The sequence below is a fragment of the Colius striatus genome, chromosome 1 (genome assembly GCF_028858725.1).
Source record: "Colius striatus isolate bColStr4 chromosome 1, bColStr4.1.hap1, whole genome shotgun sequence".
In the NCBI taxonomy this organism is placed as follows: domain Eukaryota; kingdom Metazoa; phylum Chordata; class Aves; order Coliiformes; family Coliidae; genus Colius; species Colius striatus.
In genome coordinates, this window is record NC_084759.1 from 124,955,023 (window position 1) to 124,967,214 (window position 12,192).

At 40.1% G+C, this 12,192-nt stretch overlaps 1 protein-coding gene across 1 annotated transcript in view; it reads right to left on the minus strand.

Moving 5' to 3' along the window:
- CASP2 (caspase 2) overlaps positions 1-12,192 on the minus strand; it is a 33,621-nt gene continuing 21,429 nt past the window's right edge. Inside the window, exons 8-10 of the mRNA XM_062006304.1 lie at positions 4,452-4,601; positions 4,251-4,360; positions 1-3,614 (exon numbers count right to left, since the gene is read on the minus strand). Coding sequence (XP_061862288.1) covers positions 3,480-3,614; positions 4,251-4,360; positions 4,452-4,601 — 395 coding nt within the window. The 3' untranslated portion in view covers positions 1-3,479. The remainder of the gene's footprint in view (positions 3,615-4,250; positions 4,361-4,451; positions 4,602-12,192) is intronic.

Below are 12,192 nucleotides of genomic sequence, written 5' to 3' on the forward strand. Positions count from 1 at the left end.
CTCAAGGCAGTATAATACAAGTATACAAAAAGAATATACAAAAGTGGCAGTGATAATGCAGCTTGATGCAATCTTACAGAACTGTAATCCATCAGAGTGGACTGTTTCATCAATATAGCTATCTGTAAAATATTGCATCATTTCAAAGAGAGAGCACTCAGAAAGTGTTTATACACCAGAGAGGTGCAACCACCCCTAAACTGGTATATAAAACTTCAGAGTAAGGCACCAAATGGCAAGTATAATCCTCAATTCATTTATCATGTGTGTAAGTGCTAGATGCATGTTAATGCTGCACCTATGCCAGCTGGAGGAAATCCAGCCTTCATCTTTCTAAGTGAAACAATAAAAAAACAAATGCCAAATCTTCCACTCTCCCTTCATACCCCTTTGTGCTCCCTATTCCTAATTCTACCCTGAAAGAAAATTTTTAAAGCCATACTTACACAAAAAAAGTAACTCTGGAACTATGTCAAATAACTGCTGTTATGACAACTCCGGAAGAAGGCAGAAATCTATGAGAGGTGGAAAAAGAGCTTGGTTTCTTGGGAAAAGTATAGGAACGTTGCCAGAGCATGCAGGGGTGAAACCAGGAAGGTTCAAGTCCTTTCAGAATTAAAACTTGCCAGGAAAGTAAAGGAAAAGGTGTTTTTCAGGTACACAGCAGTAAAAGGAAGATTAGGGGGAATGTGGGCCCGCTGATGAACACACATGGTGCCCTGGTGACAGATGATGCAGAGAAGTCTGAACTTCTTTCTAAGAAGAATGTCTTCTTTGCTTTGGTCTTTACAGCCAAGGCTGGCTCTCAGAAAGCCCAGTCCAGCAAGGATAGTAGGACAACAGAGGACTTACCCTGGGTGGATGGGGAAGAGGTTAAAGACCTGTTGGCCAAGCTTAACACTCATAAGTCAATGGGTCCTGATGGGATATATTCCATGAGTGCTGAGGGAGCTGGCTGATGTGGTTGCTAAGCTGCTCTCCAACATTTTTGAACATTCACTGAGGATAGGCAAGGTGCCTGAGGACTGGAGAAAGGCCAATGTCACTCCAGCCTTCAAAAAGGGCAGGAAAGACGACCCAGGAAACTACAGGCTGCTCAGCCTCACTTCCATCCCTGGAAAGATGATTGAACAACTCATCTTGAATGTTATCACTAAACATATGAAGGAAAAGATAGTTATGAGAGGGAGTCAATGTAGATTCACTAAGGGGAAATCCTGCTTGACCAACCTGAGAGCCTTCCATGAGTGCATAGCTGGCTGGGCAGATGAGGGGAGAGCAGTGGATGTCATCTACCTTGACTTCAGCAAGGCTTTTGACACCATCTCCCATAACATCCTCATCAGAAAGCTCAGGCAGTGTGGCTTGGATGAGTAGACAGTGAGGTGGATCAAGAGCTGGCTGAATGACAGAGCCCAGAGGGTGGTGATCAATAGCACAGAATCAAGTTGGAGGCCTGTGGCCAGTGGAGCTCCACAGGGATCAGTTCTGGGGCTGGTCTTGTTCAACATCTTCATCAATGAGCTGTATGGCCAATGGAATTCTGGAATGCATCAAGAGTGTGGCCAGCAGGTTGAGGGAGGTTCTCCTCCCCCTCTACTCTGCCCTGGTGAGGCCTCATCTGGAGTCCTGTGTCCAGTTTTGAGCTCCCCAGCTCAAGAGGGACAGAGAACTTCTTGAGAGAGTCCAGCACAGGGACACCAAGATGATCATGGAACTGGAGCACCTTCCTTATGAGGAAAGGCTGCAGGAACTGGGGCTGTCTGGATGAGAGGAGACTGCAGGGGTGAATCTCATTAATATTTACAAATAGTAATTACAAAATGGTAGACGTCAGGAGGTTGGGGCATCCCTTATTGTATCTAGCAACAGGACAAGGGGTAATGGGATGAAGCTGGAACACAAAAAATTCCACTTAAACATAAGAAAAAACTATTTTACTATGAGGGTGAGGGAGCCCTGGCACAGGCTGCCCAGGGAGGGTGTGGAGCCTCCTTCTCTGGAGGTCTTCAAAACCCATCTGGACACGCACCTATGTGACCTGATCTAGGTGAACCTGCTTGAGCAGTGGGGTTGGACTAGATGATCTTTAAACGTCCCTTCCAACCCCTACCATTCTGTGATTATGTGATTGCTACAAAATGGAGAAAATTGAGACTCGATACAACAAACAGTTGTCCATACGTAACCCAGTACATCAGGATTTAGGCTCTACCACAGAGAACAATGCCCATCTCCCATGTCACATCAAATGGGAGTAACTGCAATTGGACACAGGGAAGAGACAAATTACAGCAGGAAGAGACTGTCAGGAAATTTCAAAAACAAGTGATGAATTATGTAATGAGATTTCTTATTGGCAGTTGAAATGACACTTTGCAAACAATATTAGCTAAAAAAACAACTTCAAATGATCATATCTGAAGGAAAACTCAAGTAACAATGCAATAATATGAAACTCATCTCTTTCATTTAGAACAGTAAGAAACTGCAGTGATAACTAATCTAAGCTTAGACATGTTTGCTTAGATTGTAAAGAGCTGCCATGAATATTTTTGTTAATTCAGTAGAATTTTGTACAAGACTGTAGAGTTTCAGGGATTCAGTTGTACAGTGCAATTTATAGACTCCTGAGAAGTTAGTGGATTGAATGCTGTGCCTGTAGTGATGCACAGGTACTATGGCAAATAAATCTCTCAAAAGTAATATTCCATGCAGTTGTTTACTCTTGGGACTTAGAGGAGCTAATCTAGAATTTCTCTATTCAAAACTTCTTCTGGGGCAGTTTATGGAGGATAATTTGTCTGTATGAGCAAACTTGGATATATTTTTGTTTTGTTGATAACCTGGGATGTCTTCTAGTTCTCTCTTGATAACTTGGCTACAGAAGCAATGTGCAAAACCAAACTTTTAAGTGATGAAAATGGATAAGAAACTGTCAAGTACTGAAAATAATAACCTTCCATTTTAGAGAGGGGGTGGGTTCTCCTTCACAAGGGAGCTTTTTCCTAATGTTCACAGGAGCTGACTTTCCTGCATGAAGAACCAGGCAGAAAGTATTTAAAAATTTTAAAATACAAGTATAAAGTAAGTAGCATCATATGAATAATTTTCCTTTCAGAAAGGCTTAACTTATAAAAAATGGATCAATACTATTTTCTTTTTCATTTGTAAGCAAAGCGAATGTGTTTCCTTCAAAAGGATGTTCCCACTTCTTCCCAGTTTCAGTGCTGATCCTCTTTCCAACCATTTATATATATATATATATATATAGAATATGTTTCAATATTCAAATTTTAAACCCTGAACTGAATCAGATTACAAAGAGTTACCAGATTATTTTTGAAAAAGACATCACAAATTGGACTGGCACTCCTTGCTTGTGCATCTGATGACACAACCCATAAGAACTAAAACATAGACATCCATAGTCAAAGTTCAGCTTTGGCAGTATCTCTCTTCCATCACAGCTGGCAAGGCTATTTTCCTGGCAGATAGCCAGGGAACAGGTAAAGGTCCTGACAGAGCGTGCTACAATATTCTGACATTTCCTTGCAGCGGTGAAATTCCGTGCCTGGGGCATAACCTTCTCGTTGCTTGATTAGCCTGTTCACCTAGATGTGGGATTAAAAAAAAACCAAACCACGAATGACTGGAAGAATTAAGAAGACAGAAATAAGAAAGATATCTTTGCTTTCTATACTCAAAGATTATTCTGTTTAAGTAGTTCCCTATGAATTGTCTTTCTAAATTATGAGAAGGACAAAGAACTAGGATGCAGTTCCACAGCAGCTCAAGTTGTCATGGTCACACTGCTGTCTTTACTCTCTTCCCCCATTTTCTTAATCTGTACTTTATGTACGTGCAAGTGCTTGTGCAGCTATATGGCGAGCCAGTCCAAGGAATGAATTCCCCTGAAAAGAAGTGCTATTTCTGTACAAGAAAAATAAATCTTAGCAAGCCAGATTAATTATTCTTCTAAGTTCACCATGCAACTGCACAAATGAAATGTAGGAGACAAAGAAACGGCATTTTTCCTTGGTTAAATTGCTGTAGAACTGTATATCAATTTATATATATTAAAAATATATTTTATAATGATATAAAAAACAGGGAAAGAAGCTATAATTTTGCTACAAGCAAGGCAAGAACAATTACTTTAATACTACATTAATCCTAGAAAGCTGAAGTACTGGAAGGCTCTTCAGGAACCATGTTAAGTATGGGAGAGGAAAGACACTTCAACTTACCTTCACCAGCATATCAGCCACATGAGTGTCTCGGGAGTCTTCTGCAAACACAGAGGTGAGAGCCTCAATATACCAGGACCCACGCTTGGTGTTTCTCATGGCTGCAGTGCCTGCAAAGAAAGTGTGTGTTATGAAGTTTCTGGGGTACGTTGACACATAAAACTTCCTTATGCCCTGACAATTAGGGGCTCTCCCCACTACCTTTCAGACAAGCATATCCACAGATCATATCAGAACATGTAGGCAAACGCAGCTTGAGATTTTCTTCTTTGTTTGCATCACTTTCCTCACAGCCTGAGGAATCTGACCATTCTTTCCCATCTCTTTGATCCACTCCTCGGTCTGTCTCATCTGGGGGGGCAATAAACAAGGAAAGGGAATGAGAAGATAAAAAGTATATTTAAAAATATCCTTAATTACTGGATGCAGTTTTCATGTACTTCCTTAGTTTTGGGCTCTGGTTAGCTGTGCCACAACTGCTGTCAAGCAAAAATCTTTTGCATGAACTTCAAGCTTTTTCAGCTATTTTTAAAACTCAATTGAATGATGTTCTGCACATACTAATGCAGATTACCAACAAGTGCCTAACCTGCTGAGCCTGTTACTCCGCATGCAGATTAATTTTTCACTTTTTTCCCAATTCTTTCCTATGCAGATCATGACATAATTGGAAAGCAAAGATGTTTCTGATAGTTCTTCACCATGCATAGAAGGATTTGATGCCTAGTCGAAAAAGTTTCCATTTTCCACTTTTATCTACCTCAGAAATGTTAAAAAATGTCTTGTCTAGTTTGTAGTAATAATTGCCTATTTATTGCAGAACTTGTAACACTTTACCTAACATGTTCATTAGATCCTCTGGAGATAGGCTCAAAGAGTTGGAGGTGTTCAGCCTGGAGAAGAGAATGCTCCAGGTAGACCTTAATGCAGCCTCCAAGTCCCTAAAAGGCTGATAAGAAACATGGGGAGGGACTTCATCCAAGGGTCTGAAGTGATAGGACAATGGGTTATGGCTCCAAATTGACAGAGGGGAGACTGAGATCAGATCTGAGAAAGAACCTCTTCCCTGTGACAGTGGTAAGGCCCTGGCACAGGCTGTGCTGTGGCTGCCCCATCCCTGGCAGTATCCAAGGGCAGAGTAGAGGAGGAGAATAATCTCCCTTCACCTGCTGGCCACACTCTTCTTGATGCATCCCAGGATGCCACTGGCCTTCTTGGCCACGAGGGCACATTGCTGGCTCATGGTTAGTTTATTGGCAACCAGGACTCCCAGGTCTCTCTCTGCAGAGCTGCTCTCCAGCAGGTCAATCCCCAGCCTGTACTGGTGCAGGGGGTTGTTCCTTCCCAGGTGCAGGACCCTGCACTTGTCCTTGTTGAACCTCATGAGGTTCCTCTCTGCCCAACTCTCAAACCGGTCGAGATCCCGCTGAATGGCAGCACAGCCTCCTGGGGAATCAGCCAGTCCTCCCAGTTTGGTGTCATCAGGGAACTTGTTGAGGGTACACTCTGTCCCCTCATCCAGGTCGCTGATGAAGATATTGAACACTGGCCCAGAATCGATCACAAAATTATTTTGGTTGGAAAAGACCTAGAAGATCATCAAATCCAAGCGACCAACCTAACATAACAAATCCCATCACTGAGCCATGTCTCTCAGTACCTCATCTACACATCTTTTTAATTTCTCCAGTTATGATGAATCCACCACCTCCCTGGGCAGTCTGTTCCTGTTTCTTCCTTTAACTAAGGCATAACTTTCTTTAAATTCCTATCACTTCTTTCAATTAAAAGCACAAATTATGTAAAATGAAAAATAATGTGACCCGTAGAACAAGAGTGAGAACTCTGGTATATGGAGATCAGTTTGAAACTTGAAGATTTAACATCCTTTCCAGGATTCAGTAGTATGCATTATGACAATAACTGTTGTTTACATGACAACAATCAGTTGTTTACATGATCACAATGGCAGTTTCCTTTGTAATCTAGACAAACTGCTTAGTGGCAATAACTTTAATAGTCCAGCTATACTGTATGAAAAATAAAGCTATATTTTACAGGTTTTCTACATAATTTTACCCATTTCTTCTTGTCAGATGGGAATCTACTACTTAGTCATGATCTGGCAGTAAAAACCTAGAGTCATCATAACATGAAGGCCTCTGAAGTGGGTGCTTATGCCTCCTAAGACTAGATTCTGATCCATGCTGTTATGAACTAAGGAATGCATTTGAATTTCTAACCTAAATTTTACAGGCAGTGGCACTGATAGGATGTCATAGTTACGCACAGGAAATGGTCAGTTCTTAAGTCAGCAATGTTCTACTTTTCCTCCAAAATTAAAGCAGTAGTGGAAGGGGTGACTGATTGACACGTAGATAAAGCCTATAATTAAGGCTTCATAGCTCAAAATTTCATCATTACTTCCATCAAGTTCCTTCATCATCTCTTTATGGTAGCAGTATAAATTTTCCCAATCTTAACCACACTTTTTTCACGTACTTTATCACACTTCTCCAATTCTCTGTAGTTCTCTGTCTTAAAATGTAGTGTACTGTCCAGGGTATGTTATTTCAGATAAGACTCAGGTAATTTTACAGTCAAACTATTATTCACTCTGTCACCATCCCATAACATAGGACAAAACCTTTTTGATTAAAGCTTCAAAACTAGATGCCTTCCTGATGCCTTTGTCTTCAAACACCATTGCAGGCAACTTACCAATATAAGTAAAAAGTGTAAAGCACCAACTCGTATCAAGTTATTCCTCTGCATACGTAACAACTCATTTATGTCTCCAATAACTGCCAGATTGATACAGTCTGTTTAAATTTTACTAAAGCTCTCAGATAATTGTTTTCCCAATTGATTAAAATAACTGCTAACTACTTATTTGCTATTATTTACCACAGTTCTTCACCTTTCTGGATCATTTATGTTTACAAATATGTAAAGGGTGGGTGTCAGGAGGATGGAGCCAGGCTGTTCTCAGTGATGTCCAATGATAGGTCAAGGGGCAATGGGTATAAGCTGGAACATAAGAGGTTCCAAAGAAATATAAGAAAGAATTTCTTCACTGTGAGGATGACAGAGCACCATAAGAGGCTGCCCACATGGGTTGCTAAGTCTCCTTCTCTGGGGACATTCAAAAACCACCCGGACAAGTTCCTGCATGAGCTACTCTAGGTGATCTTGCTCTGGCATGGGCTTTGGACTGGATGATCTGTTGAGGTCCCTTCCAGCCCTTGAAATTCTGTGATATTTGAAAAGTATAAGCAGAATAGGAATGCATAGAGGTGAAGGAGAATTGTAACCTTTAGGTGATTTGTTCCTATGAGCACAGTAAAGGCCAAACGATGCACTGATCTTTATTTATGGAAAATCCCTGACAAGTATTATCTGATATTGAGTACTACAGCTTTATACATCTCTTGTTTCTGCTTGCTGCTTTCCCCTTGCAACCCTACCCTGAAGTGTCCTTGCATGGCAGTCTAAACTACAGTGAACTTTGTTAAACCTATCTCACAATTTTTAGAATTCCAAACCTGAAATATGTGAAGCTGGCAACATGACTTTCTACCAAACATGGAGAAGACAGAAATATGCTCATTTCTATGCAAACTCTGCATGGCTTATTTAATGTCTCTAGAGTTATTAAAACACTTCTAAATATCTTTCCAAAAATTATTTTTTAAAGGCTCTTATTTTATATTTTGTGATTTTGCAGGCTGAGTGTTTTTCTTAAGGGTTGTGTTGAAACTGCTAAGTCAAATGAGACATGTAGAGTTTGACTGTATACATGTTTCCAAACAAAACAAAGGCAGAAGGAAGTCTTTTTGTGAATTGTGGGTCTCTAAATGGATAAGATTTGTCTAGTAATTGCTACATGATAGGCTGGAATAGCTTGAAGAACATACAGAAAATAGAAAAAAAAAAGATCCCTGATATTCTCCAAATCAACATGGGACATGCCTTTGGAATAGTCAAGGGGGAAAAATTACTCTTTTGGGGTGATAGATGAAATACTGGTATTGTAGTCAAAAAGGCTAAGCTTAGCTGATTCTCCACATTTGACATATCTATACAAAACTCTTCAGGATGAGAAAGTAATTGGTTATTGTAGCTGGTCCTAAAGTCTCTGATTTAGCTGTTGACCCTTCTGAGTTCTCTCCATAGCATTCACACCAAGCTAGCTGGGGTTTGAGCACTAACACAGTGTGAATATTTACTGCCTAAAAATCTAACTTTCCTCATTTTGATATAGTCACACTATTGGTTACAGTTCTGCCTTTCATTCCACAAATATAATTACATCAGTTACATCTGTATATGTATTGATTCTTGTTTAAGAAGGAAGTAAGCATCTTGCCGTCCCTTCCTTATATTTCTACTTGTGCTGGATTTTCCTTGTTCTCAGTTTTATGTGTCACTGAAGCACTGCTGGTGTTCTTTATTTTAGGTCTGCAATTTATAGAAGTTTAGAAATTGCTGGATGTTTCTTATTCTAGACATGTGCTCACTTACTGACTAAGAATTGCTGGATGTTTTTTATTCCATGCCAATTTCAATGCAGTAAACTAGGATTTTTTTGTTGTAGCAGTTCAGCACCCTGCAGCCTAGGAATTCTACCAATTTCTTACTATCCATAGTGCACTATACACAGTTATTTTCTAGTAGTGGTCTGTTGTTGTCCTCTTAGTGCTATCCTGGCCAGTGAGGAGTTTAACAAACTAGTCCACAGAATCGTTTTTCCTTAGTTGTTTTGTCATTTAAGTTTGATGTGGAAACACTATTTTGAGACATGTCTGACCGTATGCACAAAAAGTTTAGTGAGCACTTCTCTGCAATAAGTAAACTTGAAGCCATGGATTCATTTTTTACTGTAGGGTTGATAGAATATATTATGTATTTTATAAATACACCTGTATCTATACTGCACAGCCCACATATGCCAAGTGGAACTGTGTCCTATTGTGATATGTACAGTACAAACATGGTAGGACACATTCAACCATTCACATAAGAAAAATGTCCCCCACACTCTTCATTAATAGATTTTCTAGGTATTTAGAGTTAGTGTATGGTTCCTAAGTGGTAGACATCTTCTTACTCAATATCATGAAGTTATTCTTTTTAAGACTATATGTACCAAGTATTTGTCAAGTATCAGTCATTCTTTGTTGTTCATACTTAAGACAGTTAGACCTTCCTATTCTTTATGTGTCCTTATCTGTTAACAAGTAAATGTACCAATATCTTGTCTCCTAATGGTCTGTGTGATCCAACTTCGCTACTTTTCAGGTGGCCTTTCATTGTGGAATAATTGGTAGGTGCTTCTTGATGAAATTCTCTTGACAAATTAATTATGAACAGCCTGCATATTGTTTGTTTACTGTCCTGATTCGAGTAAGTAACAATGTCCTCTCCTTCCCATAGTTAAAGAAAGGCACTGTATTGCATGTTTTTCTTCTATTGTGGAACAATGGCAAGGAAAAGGGAAGGAAGGAAACTGTTCTTGTAACTGAGTAACTGATGCCAGATCAGTTCAGTTTCCAGTTGCTACAAAACTTTCAGCTGTGACTTTAAGCACTTACACCTTGGGTCACCAGAGGTGTCTTTGATGATTTCTTTAGACAGGGGACTGTTATTTTGTGCCTTGCAAATAGAGCCAAGATTATGAGCTATTGAGCCTCCTCCTCCAATGAAAAAAAGAAAAAAATTTCACTGAAATACAGACATTTCAGGTGTTGATCAAGTCTGAGAAATCATCAGCACAGACTCCACTCACCCCCTGTATTTATAAGCAAACTTTCATGCCTCCGAGTACAAGCTCAGCTGGCTTTCACTAATCAGGACACAGTGGCTTGCAGGTGACTTGCAGATACTGGATACTTCCCCACCCCCTCTGCAATGGATCCACACTAATGAGCAGCTGCTCTCACTCTTAAAGGAGCCGTGGCACCCTTCTAATTTCATGGGCTCCCGCCAAAAGGAGTGGGCCTTCCAGAGGAGGGAGGTCTTGTTAGATAGCGTCCTATCAATCTGGATTCCCCAGCCTGAGGTGGCTGGACAGGGAGGGCTACCTGCTGGCACTTGTACTGCAGGCTGCTTTAACCCCTTCTGCTCCCTCCAGAGTTTCAGGTTGGCAGGAGACTTTTGTGGGAAATAATCCCAGCTGGTTCAGATATTTTGGACAGAAAGAAATTATGAGAAGCTGTCTCCCTAATTCTGAAAAAAAAAAAAAAAAAAATTACTTGCCCAATTGCCTTTCCATCCATCCCTGTGGTCCTCATCCTGCACTGCATCCCTCTAGATCTGACCTCCTTTCCTCTATCCTGTGAATCTTTTTATCAGTGCCAGTTTGGAAACTTGTGGTTACACACATAACACAAAAACTTTGCAGGTGAACCCTGTCCTTCTGTTTGCATTAAACTTGTTTGAATAACACGTCATTGCTGCAGACTGTTAAAATTGTTGACCCAAACCAGGCAAGGCATGTATCTTTACCTATGTGCTCTTTGGCCTCAGCTGTCAAAAAACTCTGTCCATCCATTTTAACAGCAATCCTTTCACTTCTCTGCCTTGATTTCATATGTAATTCATGGACATGAACTGGATCTATATGTATCCAAGTATTACTGCTTTTGAGAGACTGGGTTGACTGAGAGTATAAAGAAAGGTGGGGTTTTGGGTTAAAATTAATAAAGCCAATTATGAAGTTAATTGTGCTGTAAAGTCCAGGAACTGAATCCTTTCTGTGAGGCATGATTATTATATAGATAATGCATTACTGTTTGCAAAATAGTGCCTTCCTCTGCTAGAGCTGTCCTCATATCTTATATTTTTCACCTGACTGAATTATCCTATTGTAGAACACCTGAAATAAACTTTCAGGGCAAGACTTGCTTGATGCTATAAACTCTCTGTGATTTTCAGAGTGCTCTCACATATGCCAAGAGAATTTTTTCAACATGTTTATGGTGTGACATACTGTAGAAGTCAAAGCTCTTACATTTTATACTGAAATTAAGAACTTTGAGCTTTTGAACATTTCATGCCACGGTTGTTCTACCATGCAGCAAGTAAAATCATATAATAAATTAGGATGGAAAAGTCTCATTTAGGTCAACCATCACGTACAAAATGGACAACTGCAAAGCTATAACAGATTGCTCAAAGTCTTGTCCATACTTCTGAAGAACTCCAAGAATGGAGATTACTTGGCTTCTCTTGGCACTTCATAGTACTGAACCATCCTCAAAGGAGAAAACTAATTTTTCCTTATATATAGCTGAAATTTTCCTTGGTGCAACTTAAATGTTACCTTTTCTTCTGCTGCTGCTGTGCACATAGGCGAAACAACTTACATGTGTGCTGTGCATATACATGATAATTCACTTCTGGGGACGACCTGCTTCCTCTTTTTTTGAATCATGTTATCAGTCATCTCTGAACTTAGCAAGTAATTCCATATGAATTTTCCCTGTTGTCAAATATCCTGAGCTATACTACCAAAATTCTCCCAATTCATACTGTACTGACAGACAGATAAAATATTAAATGTTTCTTATATCATTAAATTCTACTGTCAGACAACTTTATTCAGAGCTTGAAAATAAACTCAGTTGTTACTTAGGGGTTCTGCTAGGAGACTGATAACACAGTTTCATGGGCCAGTTTAAAATGCTGTTGATTGGTTAAAAAAAAAAAAAAAAAAGAGTGCTGCCATATCCCATTTCCAACCCTGGCCACTTAGAATCATAGAATGGTAGGGTTGGAAGGGACCTCTATAGATCATCTAGTCCAAACCCCCTGCAGAAGCAGGTCCATCTAGATCAGGTCACATAGGAACACGTCGAGGCGGGTCTTGAAGACCTCCAAGGAAGGAGACTCCACACCCTCCCTGAGCAGCCTGTGCCAGGGCTCCCTCACCTGAACAGGG